General features: G+C 39.3%; 1 protein-coding gene across 1 annotated transcript in view; it reads right to left on the bottom strand.

The window, feature by feature from the left end:
- slc24a3 (solute carrier family 24 member 3) overlaps window positions 1-15,482 on the bottom strand; it is a 123,453-nt gene that overhangs the window by 63,751 nt on the left and 44,220 nt on the right. The window contains exon 2 of the mRNA XM_063491997.1: window positions 13,708-13,827. Coding sequence (XP_063348067.1) covers window positions 13,708-13,827 — 120 coding nt within the window. The remainder of the gene's footprint in view (window positions 1-13,707; window positions 13,828-15,482) is intronic.

Below are 15,482 nucleotides of genomic sequence, written 5' to 3'. Positions count from 1 at the left end.
GTCATTTGTCCTAGCACATGGTGTTGGGAAACTGTATATTTTTAATGAGTTTATGAAAAAATTTCTAAAACCAAATTTGTTTAAGTTACAAAAGTCCTTTTAAAGCCCCTTTAATAAAACCAGTTTGTTCAGGATGCATTATGAAGGGTGTCATCTTCCCTAGTCTTTTCGAGAGAGCTTTGCAGATTATTTTAAGGTCAACGTTAATTAGGGATATTGGAGAATAACTGGTAGCAAATACAGAGCTTTGCCTGGTTTTAGCGGGAGACTAATGTTGACATACTTCATATTTGGTGGCAGTCTGCCATTTTCTTTGATTTCCTGCAACATTCTGTGGACTGTTGGTAACAAAATTGTCCAGAATTCTTTATAGAATTCTGCTGCATATTGATCTGGGCCTGGAGCCTTATTATTTGGCATGCTTTTAGAAAGTCTTCAGATGGGTTTGTCTGAGGTGAAGATAAACTTTTGTAAAAGTCCCTGAAAGTGTTGTTTGTTTATTTATTTATTTATTACCCACATCACTTCTGGTAGATTCTTACATTAAATACCTTCCAGGTAAAGGGGGGACAATGTGCTTTCAGCTGCTTCAAAGGCTTTTAATATGAAACTAATTTGAGTGTCTGAATAGTGTTTCAGAAGGTGGATATCATGTAACTAAAGTCTGGTGTTGTATAACTCAAATTAATTAAACATGTTGAACAATGTGAATTAGAAATAACAAAACAACTTTAGCAGATTAGGATTTAGAGGGATGTCATCACTGAAATATGATATAGCGTACTTATTTTTTGCAGGTAAAGATTACTCAGATGCTGTTAAAGAGTTTATAGAAAAAAAAGCAAAAGGGACTAGTTAGTCTGCTCCAGCTGATACTATAAAACAAGAGAGATTAAGTTAGAAATTCTGAATCAAAAGCATTTTTATATATTTATTATATTAATATATTAATATTAATATTATTTCTGCAGATGTTTGAAGCTGAGTTTGTTTAGCAGAGAAAATTCATCTGCTAAGATAATAAGTACACGTGCTAATGCTAATGCTAGCTCTGTTTCCACACAAAGTGCAGATGGTAACTGGTCTTGAAGCAGTGAAAGCAGAGCCAATGGCAGTTTATCCAGCAGTCTCCTGTGAAAGCCCAGAGGTTTATCTATGATGTGCATGCACAAAGAACCAGCTGCAAACTGCTAGCCTCTCAGGTTGACAAGCTCCAGCCACTGTTAATGGGACACACGCCAGGCCATGAGAATGTCAACTCCATATAGAGTTTAGTTCCTTCGTTATCAAGCAGGGTTCATTCTGCTTCCAGATAGACAGTGAAGCCACAAGATATCAGTAAAATGCATGAGAGAAGCTTTATGACAAAATGGTGTTGGGTGGAGGATTGCTTCAATTTGCTGGATATCTATCCTGCGCATATTAATGGGTAATGTGTTACGAACAAAAGGATGCCACATCATTTGATGGAAATGAAAACGATAAACCTACAGAGGGCTGAATTCATTTTGAGTTCATTTTGCAGAAATGATTGCAACAGCTCAAAATGATACTCTGTAGTTTGTGTGTCCCTACATGCTTGTATACATGGCTTCCAATGTCACGTCATGCATACATGCAGTGAATGGACCAAAACATTATATGCCAGAAGTCTTCTACTGGATTTAGCTCAGGCAAGCATGAGGCTAGTCAACGGTATCAATTCCTTCATTCTCCAAGAACTGCCTACATACTCTCGCCAAATGAGGCCAGGCATTGCCATGCACCCGGAGGAACCTGGTCCTGCTGATGGGTTAAGGATCTCCTATGGCCCTGTCCAGGTCTCCTAGAGTAAGAACCTGTCTCCTAAAATCTCCTCCATGCTTTTGGGACTGTGCTGGAAGACACAGCAAACCTTCTGGCAATAGCATGTGTGTGCCATCCTGGGGGATTTGCTACCTAGGGTCTAGGCATTGTCTCTTGCTCCTAGTAGTGACACACAGACTCTAGCCAGATGTAAAACTAGTAAAAACAAAACAAACAAACAAAAAAAGTCAGAAAGGATGCGAAGGGAAATAATGTCAGTGTCCTTCACCTGTAAAACCTTTGCTGTTTTGAATCAAATTCATGCAAACATTTATGTTTAAAGCTTTGCATACACACTGACTACATGTTTACCTGAAACCTTTAGCATCTTTTACTGTATGGTCTTTTAGCAAAAGGTGAAGCAGACAGCGAAGCTCAAAACCAGGTTCTGCTAAAATGATAATCCAGGATCATAACGCATTCACAGACATGTTTCAGATGCTGATTAAATCCAACAACTTTTATATAGCCGGCCTTGCTGAGTAATGTGACATTTAATTCTTAATCCCCACATGTGTCTGAGGTTGTGTATGTGCGTGCATGCCGCTATGAAGACGAAACGTTAGAGCAGTGGCAGACCATGCTTAATACTAAACCATCATGTACAATGTTGCTTTAGTTCCTGCTGAATACAGAGCGGACAGAGCAGCAGGTTGGGAATTCAGATGTACGGGCGCACACACACACACGCTGATGACACAACAAAGATGAAGCAACAACCTGCCACAGTTGTTCAAAATGATACCACACCCCTTTTAGATTTTTAGGAAAGAGTCTGACTCTGAGCATCAATGCTTTAAGATCCCAGCAGGCAAAATGTTTGTTCTACCATCTACCCACCCACTGCATGCTGGGTATGTTGACAATGTTCCAGGCAATCAAAACAGGGATAAATCCTGCTTTCATATTGGGCTTTCATTCTTCTCAAAGCTCACAAGAACCACCAGAAGTAATGCATTTTGGTAACAGGATACTGCAGTTCACTAACTCATTCTGTTGCTCATGAGCAGTCATTGATTCTCCAGTTGAACATTCTGTGACAGCGCTGAATGAAGTAATGCTGCTGGAGCAGCTTGGGAAGTCTTTTTGAATTATTTGACACTTCTTCCAGAGTCCTGTCACTGTAGGAATTTATTGCAACTGCTGTGAACTCCAGAACCTGACACACCTCATTGTGGATGAAACTCCAAGCTTTGCTAATCTTCTTTTTCAAACATAAAAGAACTAAAACATTAAGTTTCGAGTTCTCAAATAAAACACATTTTGAAATTATGCCTTATATACATGATAAAAGCTCCATTTTGATAAAAATGCCAGATGACAGAATGAAAGCTTAGTAATCAAACATTTGAGCAAAGTTCAGAACTATTTTTCAACCAAGACTAAATGTAGAGAAAAGACGGTCACCTAATGGTTATTCAGTGTTTGGTCTGTATCTGGTTTATAGAGATACAGTTTGGTGACTGCCATTTCCACTTACTATTCCTGTTCCTTATTGCTATGAAATAAATTAAATCAGCAAGTCCTGTTAAACTGTCACTACAGCTTCTTTTAAACTAGTACCTACTAGCTCGACTTGACTTAGCTTTTCTTGGTTTTTAGGGTTTTCTATTGTACCTGTACCTGGTACTTTTTTAGTACCTGCTTGGCCGGAGTTTCAAGTGAGCTTTGTCGATCTGAAAATGTGACGTCACCAGACTGCATGCCACTGATTGGCCTGTCAGTAGTGTCGCTTAATTAGTCCTTTTGGTAAGTAGACCTAGTGGAGACCTCTGGTAAAAACTCCAGAGAAGTTTTAAGCAATCAGTGCTATGGAGGACAAAACTAAGGCTGCTTGCCTAACCTGTCACTCAAGTGAAGCAGCAGAGAAAACAAATGAACAGGCTGATGCTATTTTTAAGCAAAAGCTATGGGGTGATGTCTGACAAACTGTTTAGTGGAATTTCAGAAAAGGTTACATTCCCTTGTTAAAGCCTGCTGTCTGTCATCATAGTGTTGGGTGCCATTGTTCAGTTAGTGATATTAGGTTTGTGTTGACAAAAAACAGTATAGCCAATGTTAAAGGTAAGGTTTATGACTCAGAAATGTCAGGATAGCAGTCATGTTAGGAAAGTGCTTCAATTACATAACATCAAATTAGTCCATTTTTTTCTCCATAATCATGGATCCCTCCTTTCCTGTCTGGATTATTTTGTGCCAGTGTGATTCCTTTGCAGGATATGATGTAATACAAAGTGACACAGATCATCCCACCCACTCTCCTCCTCCACCATTCTCCAACCAACACAAACAAGCATGCACATAAGCACACATATGGACACTCCTCCCAGCAGGCCTGCACACTTTGACATGCTTAGCGAGCTTTCTTGTGACAGATGGACTTTGTGTTTTGTACTGCTGAGTGTTTCTGTGTGATTATAAGAGCCATCCCCTCATTTCCATTCAATTTTTTTTGAGTGTTGGGGGCCAAACAAACAAAGGTAACTGATTACATTACAAATTTGACGTAATCGTCTCCTCATCAGCGCACCACACAAGCCTCTGCGTCTCCATGACGTTAGCATGTGCCTACACCCTTACACTCAAACCCCAGGCTCTGCATATGAAAGGACATATGACCGACCTGCCTTTCACAACCTGTTCCTTCTTTTGTACTATAAAAGCACAGCAGACCGCACCACAGCAAAAACTAACCTGGATGAGCCACAGTTACAGTTAAACAAAAAGTTAAGCTAAAATGAATAGCAGTATGTAGAAAACTCATCCTTTGATGCTTGTGAAACAATCTTTTTACAACAGTAATATAAAGTTATTCGTTTCTGTATGGGTTTGTTAGTCTCTCACATCACTGTGGAAGAATTTTGGCCCAGTTTCTTAATGTTGCTTCAGTTCATTATGCTTTGCGGGCATTCATTTATACACAACTCTCTTACATTGCTACCACAGCAATTCAGTCCAACAGGGCCGTTGCAACCCCTGGATGCTTTTCTTTTGCATCAATTCTGTTGGAGATTTGCTGGAGTGCTTGGGATCATGTCCTGTTGGGCAACATACTGGACTCCAGAATACTTTGGTATAAAGAGGAGTTCATGGTCCACTCAGTGACTCCAACGAGCTCAGGTGCTATGACTATAAAAAAAGCAAACTTAAATGATCACTTTTCCACTGCTGTGCTAACCAGTTTTAATGTGGTGTTTGATTATAATACACAGCATTATGTTCACTGAAACCCAAACACAGCAAAACACAACAAATATCTCCACTTTGGTGTCATCTGTCCAAAGGACACTGTTCAAAAAGACTTGCTGTTTGTTCAAATGCAACTTTGCAAACCTAGGTTGTGCTGCCATGTTCTTTTGAGGAAAGAAGCTTTCTGTTGGTGAACCTTGACATATGTAATACATAATATTTGAAGATGATCAGTCATTAATATTTACCTCAGTTTAAACCCCTAAAATGGTGTGACCTTTAATAAGGACCACATTTTTTTATTATATCCTGATATATAAAACCTTAGAATTGAGAGGGGGTGGATGTTCTTTTTACCATGACTGTATACTTTTTGAAGAAGTCGATAGATGTTTTCCTAAAGAACACATCTGTAAAACCATATATAAATGCCATCAGCTCTAGTCTGTATTCTCTAGATCTCTCAAGAGATTATTGCAAAATCATTCTGGCAAACCAAATTATTATAACTGGTGATTATGTATCAAATTCTAATGAGGTATACATGGAAATGAATTTTTTATTTAAGGTAAGGAAATCAGGAAGAAACTAGCGGTGATGTGGCAATAAATGACAATGCAGTTAAAAGCCATATAGTGAAGTAATAAATAAATCTGAGGGTTATCTATACGACTAGAACTTGGAAAATCTACCAGTGATCAACTGTGAGCTTCAAGTGATGCATGAGAAGTAAATCACTTTATATGTGGACGAGACTTTAGAATTAACATCCGTGGAGTTCTATATCTTAGCTGAGCATGTGACCAAATCAAATCAAAGTCTGTACTGCAGCATCCTGGGTTCAAGTCAGCGCTGGATCATTTTGTGAGTGTGACTTTTCCAACACCTTCCTGTCTACTGCTCTAACAAATAAATGGCATTATTTTTATACCTGGACAGTATCTTTGATTTATAGTCTATGAGGAAACACTAACTAAACACAGTAATGCTATTATTACTGGTGGAAGAGGCCACCTAACTGGCAATATCAACGGAACTGATATCAACTAATGATGGCAATTTCAAAGGCTGGTAGCATGTGAAACAGGTGTGAGAGATCTAACAGTGCCAACCCCAGTATTCCCATGTTTCCTGTTCCTCTCATAGCTTCTGAACTCCATGGTTCTGAATGCTTTCAGAAATGCAGTTTTTAGCTCCCTCCATTCTGACAGAACTGCCTCCAAATAAGCTCTCACACTTGAAGGTTCATTTTGCCTCAGCGTGCAGTAATGGAAAAAGAGAAAATAGTCCCATTAAGTAGATAATTAACTTCATGTTAGGAAAACCTGCAGTACACATGCTATTTATCATGGTTTACTGAGACATGGGAGCAGCAACAATGTGTTTTTAAACGGATCTGCAAAAGCATTTGAGACTCTGGAGATGAGGCAAATCAGTAGAAGAACACACAGCACTGACACAATAAAGGTCCAGACTCTCTCAGGCCAGCACAACACTAGTTCATAACTCACATAACTCTACAGATGTGTGGATTTTGCTTGTTGGTGGCACCATGCCAAGGGGAGAATATACTTCCAATAGCATAAATATGCTTATTACAGTCCAGGAGAGATCTTCTTATAGCCTAAAAGCCTTTTGACAAATGGTGACCCAAAGGAAAGAGTCATGGAAAGTGACTTTTTCCATGAAAGTGACTTTTTCCTCAGGTGAGCATGTAAAATGCTGCACATTCTGCAGGTACAGTATCAGTTTTTCCAGCAGACCTGATAATAACCTTGGTCTAACTAGAAAATGGTACTGACATGACAAAGAGAAAGGTGGAAAACCCAAAGAAGAAAAAGTTGTATGTGAGCCTGGACAGTTACCAAGGATGAAAGGACTTTTATCGATTGGCTATGCAGAAAGATCAAACTGGAAAGGATGTGCAGCAGGTCAGAGCGATAAAGGACAGAGATGGAAATGTGCTAACGAGTGACTCAAGTTTATTGAGATGATGGAAGGAGCACTTTCAGGACCTGATGAGTGAAGAAAATGAAAGAGAACGAGGAGGATGGATTGAGCAAAGTTAGTGAAAGCGTAGAGAACTAGTAAGAAGAAAATGATGGCAGCTATGAAGAGGATCTGTGGAAGTAGAGAACCCAGAATTAAATAGGTTTAATGACAAGCATACAAGTCCAAGATGTGAGTCAATGTGCCTCAATCCAAATCAAGCCCTACACCTGAGTTAATATCAATGGCAATCTTACTCTGATTAATCACAAGAACACAGAGAAGAGGGAAAGAGAGCAAAAGAGCGCAACCCTTTAAATGTTTAACTGAAGTGTGATTAAGACTATAACAAGTGATTTCTATGGTAAATTAAGAGTTGATAGAGAGAAAAACGGGCTAAAGTGAAACTGATAAGGCAGATAAGACGATGGATAGACCACACTCCACACACACACTGCTTATCATGGAGTCAGATTGAATTAGATGAGAATAGATATGAGTCACAGAGGAAAATGACAGACAGAGGTTAATGCTACCATGTTGTGCACACTGATTCACACAGGCAAATAAACAACACACAAATACACACAGTCTAATGAGGTAGAGGTTATTGTTTGTGGTGCATGAACAGAGAGGAGAAAGTTGACAACTGTAAACATGATTATCTCTAATGCAATGCACTCCACTCTGTAATCATATCTGTGTGTGTGTGTGTGTGTGTGTGTGCTTCTCCCAAGGACTTTTAGTTTTTCTTTAATTTGATGGAAAATTACAAAACTGCAACCATGTCACACACAAAGAGACGACAAGAAAATCATTATCTGCACCATTGTTTGCTTCATATATATGTGTGTTTGTGTGAGCGTTTGTGTCATTTTGCATGCTTCCCCCAGTGTCTGCCAGAGCCTGACTGTGTACACTTGCTACTCTGTTAGTATGAGTATGGATGTTTGTGTGAAGTGGGATGAGAGGAGGAGGAGGGCGTAAGTGCCATTGATCTGAGCAATTACAGCACAAACGGAGCTCGGGAGAGAGGCTTGCTGCCGTAGGAATGCATAGAAACATTTCTGCTGTCAGCTTAGATGAGAGTTTTTTCGTGTCTGAGTGTACTGCTGTGAGCACAGAGAGAAACCATTCAACCCCACACACTAACATTTCTAAGGTTTATGTGCTAGGACATAATAAAAATGATCTGGTCTTTACTGGGTTTAAAAACATTTAATCACAGATAACAACCACAGATGTACAGCAACACATAACATACAGCGTGTCATTATTTATCTAACACAAACTAAGCCAAAAATGCAAAAGGAGTGCGCGAAAAACTAAATACACCCCATGACTCAACGGATGGTAGAACCACCTTTAGCTGCATTAACTAGAAGTAATGGTTTTATAAATGACTTTATGAGTCTCTCACTTGTTTCTCTAGTCTTACTGCATGGAAAAGCATGCAATCACACCTAAACATCTGTATTAAATAAAGGCGTATTTCTGAAAAACGGATTTAAAACAAAGCAAAATTATTATTATTTTAATTTAAATATACTTTACATTTAATACACAGCCAGATAGAGAAACACATATTTTCTCACATATTAACACTGCTGTTTGTTAAATCAGATGTCAAATTTAAATGCACAACAACAAATACATGCACAACTGCTATATACTATACTGGTTATAAATTTCACATTTCCTTTGTACGGGTTACTGTTTACTGAGCGACTCTGTCTAACTCCTGTTTTGTTTCCATACATCTGAGTAACAAAGGTGTCACTTGACCAAGTTTTTCTGATTCTGACAAAACATGGCACAGATGACGAGAGCATCACCAGGACTTCCTCCATGTAAGAAAAATGTCATCATCTTTTGCTAAAGCTGGAGGAAAAGAAGAGAGCTGGCTTAAGTCCAGATTTTAGACTTGTTTTTGCCACCTCATCAGACACATGCTGGGGATCAAGGCAGAAAACGATCAAGAGCTTGCTGGAGCAGGAGGGAGCAGTCGCAGAGGTTCTGTCCCTATATGGATTAAGATGGAGGGAGCCAAGAACTGTTTCAAAGGGTTTTGAAAAGGTGTGAGCTACACTTTTTTCAACATTGACAGTTTTTGAAACCTTTACTTTGAATTACTGCAATGTATGCTGCTCAGTCAGCTAGCGACTTGTTGGACATGATGTCATTTCTGGTTTAGATTCAAATACTTTCCAGTGAAAAAAAAAAATCATTGAAATACAGAAACAACACTCACTCATCTGGGCCCATCTACCCAAGGCCAAGAACCAACAACTAAGAACTAAGCTTCAACAAAGGAGAGCACGGTAACCTCAACTGACACAAAAAGAGGCAATGGGAAATTAACTTTCAAGCTACTTACAGTTCGTTAATGTAGAAATTCATACAGATCCTCTCAAATGGTAGAAAAAACATATCTTTCCAACTCTGAGCCACCTAGCAAAATATACATCTCTAGGTTTAGTCCACCTCCCAATCTAAAAGTAGGGGAGCTGGTAACCTGTCACACATTCTGCCTGAAGAGGAGAATGTTGATAGACTAGCTTTTGCTTATTAAAATTTTCCAAGTGCTTTTTTTTTTTTTACGTAGAAAGGGATTATAAGAAACTGTAATGAATTGTTATGAAATCAATTTACAACTGAGGGTTCTTCAACTTTACTCTCAGTATAAAATGTTCAACAAGGATTTGAGCTATCCTGCCAAAAACAAAGGAAATCAGATGCTTGAGATAAAGAATCGTTGATGTTCACAAAGCAGGAGATGGATATACAAAGCTATCACAGTGTTTCAAGTGTCAAGAACTGGAGTGAGAAGTACCATCAAGAAATTCAAAGACAGTACAGAATACAAAAAATTTCAAATACTCTGAAAAGAACTAGTGAGAGATGTGTCTAGCAAAGCAAGAAAATTTCCACTTCTGCAGAAGAGACACCTTTAAACCAGACTGAAGTATGGTAAGGACAACCTGGAGTAAGATTACGCATGAAGTGCGCGAGAAAGCCGGGAGAGGCAAACAACCCAAAGAAAACTGTCTCCACAGTGAAACACGGTGGTACGAGTAATAAAACATATGTTGATCTTGGTGAAAAACTACCTCCGGATGAAAGTGAAGGTTATTGAAGCCCTGACTTGGCTGACTCGAAAATCTGTGGAGTGAACTGAAGACCAAAGTTCAGGTCAGAAGACTATTTAACCAGGAAGATGTTAAAAGACTTGCTAAAGCAGAATGGACTGGAATTGCTCAGGAGACGTGTCAGACTTGTTCAATATTAGCATCAGTGTGGCTAATATTTGAATTTGAAGCCTGGCAGTTCTTGGTTTTGTTTGTTTCTATGTGCAAAGTAAAATGGAAAATAGGATGTTTGGAAAAGCTGTGTAAAAAAGTCTGTTGCTCTTTTTACCAGCACTTTGGAAATACTTAAAAATGTTCACAGGCTGGCTAATAATTCTATCCTCGTCGTTACGTTGGCTACATTTACATCTCCCACAAACAGCGTCACTTTTAGCTAGATCGAGCAGAGAAGTTAAATAGACGGTCACCTGAAGGAGACACAGAGACTCCAGCTGGACTCAGAAGCAAAAGCAGTAAACATTTTACTGGGAATTTTACTGTCACGTGTTCAAGCGCCATTGTTGCGTATCTATAGCAACAATGGCGCTTATCTATAGCTTTACAAGTGAACGGAAGTAAAAATAGAATGGTATTTCCCCTAAAACTGTGAACTGCTGTGAGCAACAAGAATTCAGATTTTTATCCCAGCAGAACTCATTACAGCACATACTCACATACAGTACATCGCCAGTGCTCACTGACAAAATAGCTCATCTCAACTTAATGAATCCACTGCTTCTGGCAATATTAAACAACAAGAGTTAATCTTCTTAAATTCAAGATGCTGTTTCGTTTTGAATCTAATCTTGTATAAAGTTTAACAAATCTAATTAAGCTCCTTGCAAAGATGTGCCACTGGGTTTGAGAAGAATAATGTGCAGTTGCTCCACATGAGAGAAAACGTTCTTCTAGATGGATATGTGCATGCACGTGTTGCCACATCAGCTGCATGCACAGAGATGCACGTGCACGTGTCGTCTCAGCGAGTGCGTGTCTCTGTGCCGCGTTTCTGCAGCGCGTGACGACTACGCTCAACCCCTTGCAATTGAACTGATGATTGTATCTGTGAAGGAGGAGGGAAAAAGCGCAGAGAGAAAAGAAAAACAAAGAAGAAGCAGGAGACAGCGAGCGCTCCGGGGGGACGACAGAGAACTAAACAGATGATAAAGGCGCGACAGAGAGACAGAAGTGGGGAAGTGAAGCATAAGGAGCGCATTGTGAATGCCCCTATTAGCACAAAAAAGCAGGAATAATCCCTATTAAGGTAATTAGAGTTTTAGGAGACAAAGTGTAATTAAACAGAAACTTGCTAGAAAATATGTAGTGCCTATATATAGAAGGTCCATATGAATCCAATCAGACCGAGGAGGGTCTTTGCATCCCCAAAATGCAGGACGGAGTGCATTTACATGTGTGCATTAGACGGGGGCTGTGTGTTTACAATGAGATCAAGAGAATGCTTGGCAGGACGTTAGCCTTGTAAAGCCACAGGATTCCACATGAAAAACACTCACACACTCCACGCCACAGGGAAAACACACAAATGTTTGGATGTCCTGCTCCATCTCTCCACCCACCCACCCACACACACACACACACACACACACACACACACACACACACACACACACACACACACTGACAAGCCCACAGAGAAAATAAACATAAGGCATGAGAGAGTTTGGTGCACACTGAGGAAGAGACTCACACACAAATACATACTGATGCTGGCAGCATTCGCTCTGAAGGAGAGCAGAGAGGATTTCTACCTGGAAGAGGTTTGTGTTCTTTGCGTGTTTGTGTGTGTCGAAAGGTAAAAGGAAGGATGTAGGTGGTGTGGGGTTTTTTCTCAGGTATTAAAAGGGTAAAGCATAGTGGAAGACAAAGAGAGCCAATAACAACAATTGAGATATAATTGAAAATAACAGTCCTAAAACTAGCAGTTATTTTCATTATGATGGAACCCCATTAGGTTCAGCTGAGAAAAAAGATATGTGCGGCAATTTCATAAACCAGTGCTCTAAAAAAAACAAAAACTGCACTCTATGTGTCAGCTGAGTTGAGCTCTGCTCAGTCATTGCAAAAACAGGATAGCAACCACATTGCAAACTGAAAAAAAAAATCCTTAGTTGCTTTGTATTTACATTGCATGTTTTTATTGCATTTAATGACCAACTGCAAGTAGTTGAGGTGACCACATGACCAAGAGGTCGAGAGTGCAACAACCTCAACTTTCGATCGTAAGGTGACCACCTGGGTCATCTGGTGGGAGGTAACCTGTCTCCATAGAAATGCTCAATCACCCTCACACAGACTGCCTGAGAGAGACTGATAGCAAATAAATGCCATCTGTAGTGTATACGCAAACAGACAGCCAAGATGTTGATATCAATGTGAGTCAATCTGGGATGATGAACACACCTCATCTGCAACATGTTTTTTTGCAATAAGGGACATGACACAACTGTTTTCCAACAGGTTGCATTCTAGTTAACTTGCTTAACTGTTTAAAATCTAAAATGTTTTGCCTGTTCTCTCAGTGTATGCAGTTAATGACAATGACTGTTTAATGTGAATGTCTATATATGTAGTATATGTTGTCATATTATCACGAACTGTCTGACCCCATCTTACTGCTGTTTTATGGTCTTCATGACTAACCAAAATGAAGATGCCATTTCTCTAATTTCCTCTGATTTGGTTCCCGTTTTCACAAAAATAGTTTCAAAGGCAACAAGTTACAATAATTTTGGTCGTATCAACTGCTGCTTTTCCTGTTGCGACTGTGACATTGTGCTGCAGTACTGTATGTACTGTATGTATATGTTGTACAACAAATCAATATAATGACAACGAAGCTGAACTTGATGTGATAAAGCTAGTAATGCCAGATACATGTTGTGCAGCTGATATAAATGGCAGATTTCTGGCTATCTGCTTGCTATGTTACATAAAATGAGGTCTGTTAGGCATCTAAGTTAGTATGATGGACCACGTTAGCTAACATTTCCATCCAGACATGATTTTTCTAGTTACGACATTCACAAGTAAGATATGCCTAGTCAGCTGTATGACCAGCTAAATGACAGGTCAGACCCTACTGTCGGGTCAATTATTGGATGAAAAAAACACAAATGACAGGAAAGATTTTACAAACTTATCAACTGTGTGTAAATGTCCTAAAATGTTGTAGCATAACTACCTTTAACCCCTGGTCAGCAGAACCAAGAAAGAATCTGATGGGGTGAACCTGTAGCCAAGTGGATAGGGCATAGCATATATTGCCAGAGGAGTGGATCTCTAGGACAATGTTGCATGACATTCGCCTACTCACTCTTCCACATTTCTTGCCTCTCTCTCAACTGTCCCTGAACACAAAAAGGCAGTAATGCCCAAAACCTGAGTTCCTTAGTCTCTAGCCCATCACAGTTGATGCACACTAGGCTTGGGTACTACAGAAGTAAGCACCACTTAACATCCGCTTGCTCTAATAAGAGCTTTTCAGAAAACTCCCACACTGACACTTGCAAGTGAGACACCTTTAAATTACTCTCACCTGGTTCGGTGCAGTTCTTCTCAGGCTCAGAGTACAGCTTGGAGTGGTTGTCTTCCTGTAGAAGGTGACGACTTTCCCATCTTGCCTCCTCCACAACCATGGAGCTGGAAACATGATATCCTAAGTGAAAGAAAAAAAGACCGAAAAGAGACAAACAGATATTGGAATGTTAAGGAAGGTTTCATGAAAAACAGACTCACTACAAACCAACTATCAGACAAATCATTAGTGGCACTTCCAGCCCAAGGGACAAAGTTAAGTGAAATAAGTGAATGCATGATTATGCATTCAGCAAAAGTGGTTTTATATAACAAAACATTTTCAGACATACTTTCTCTATATTTTGTCTGCTTTTAAAAAATATATATATTAAAAAATAACCAGCCCATACACAAACAGAATAATGGCTGTAATGCACAAGCTCTTAGTTCCACAGTCAATTGACATTTCTGAATAACTTCCCTCTCCCCGCAGAACAAAAGGCAGATGAGACATGCATCTTGTGTAACCATGTTCCTGCAGGAGCATTAAGCGTGGCAGCACACTGAGTGCCGCAAGGCCAATCATTCCAGCTCTGTCATCTGGGTTACAGTAACCTCAAGCGCTCCACCTCTGACCCATCTCCCCTCCCACCATGCAACAGACCCAACTTAGGTGCACAGTACACTGGGTTTCTATAAATAGCACTGTGCTCAACTATGTTTATCAAAATGCAAAAAACCCAAATGTTTTGCGGCCATGTTGCAGGAAAGGATGAAGCAGAGAAAGGCAATGATATGGAATAGCAGGCTTTACAGCTGAAGTAAAATGGCAGTTCTTTGGTGGATCTGGGCTTTTAGGGATATGTTTAGCTAACCAAAAATGTAGTTCTCTGTGCAGCAAAGCCAGCGTCACCTGAATTCCTACAAAATCAAAAGCAATACGTAGATTTTGTGAAATTATGTAAAACTGACATAAAAACAGAACGCAATGATTTTTCTAATCTCTCTAACCCAAATTTTACATAGAAAACATATCAAACGTGTAAGCTGAGACGTTCATATTTCATGAAAAATATTAACTCATTTTGAATTTGAGTGCAGAAACATTTGAAAAAAAGTTGGGACAGGGTAACAAAAGGCTGGAAAAGCAAGAGGCACTAAAATGAAACATTTTACCTTACTAGGTTCACTGGTAACAGATCAATAACATGAAGGTATTTTGTGTTTTCATGTTTCATATAATATCTACCTTGGAGGTAAATATTATGTAAACATAAATCACCATGAATCCACCAGAGAAGTAGAGATAAGACAATCTCCAGGGTTCATATACCTTTTTCAGGGTCAAATTCAAGCACTTTTTCCATTTTCAAGCTTTTCCAGCATATTACCAAAAAAAGAATGCATATTTCGCTTCACATCTATCTAAAATCTATTTATTTAATCTATCATCTGTGATATTATTATGTACAATTATAATGTATTGTTCATCTCCCTTAAATAACAGGCAGCCTTAAAGTATGAAATATTCATATACAAAAACACATTTAAAGCTTTCACTTGAGGGAAGTAACTCGCATTACTGCTACTGCTACTGCTACGTGATCTTAGCTAAGTTTACAGGATGAACGAAAATGCTCTGTTCCACCTGGGTTCTGTGGGAATAGTGCATGCTGACCTCAAACCTTGCTACAGGGGTGCCTCTCTATCCTGGGGAAGATGATTATGATCTTTTGAAATTCATAATTGAAACTCAGGGTCAGCTACCAGATCATCTTCTGGATTCTGGCTTGT

Source organism: Pelmatolapia mariae, linkage group LG13, assembly GCF_036321145.2.
Source record: "Pelmatolapia mariae isolate MD_Pm_ZW linkage group LG13, Pm_UMD_F_2, whole genome shotgun sequence".
NCBI classification, from domain to species: domain Eukaryota; kingdom Metazoa; phylum Chordata; class Actinopteri; order Cichliformes; family Cichlidae; genus Pelmatolapia; species Pelmatolapia mariae.
Note: the sequence above shows the minus strand (reverse complement) of the source record. Positions and strands in the feature narration are given on the sequence as shown.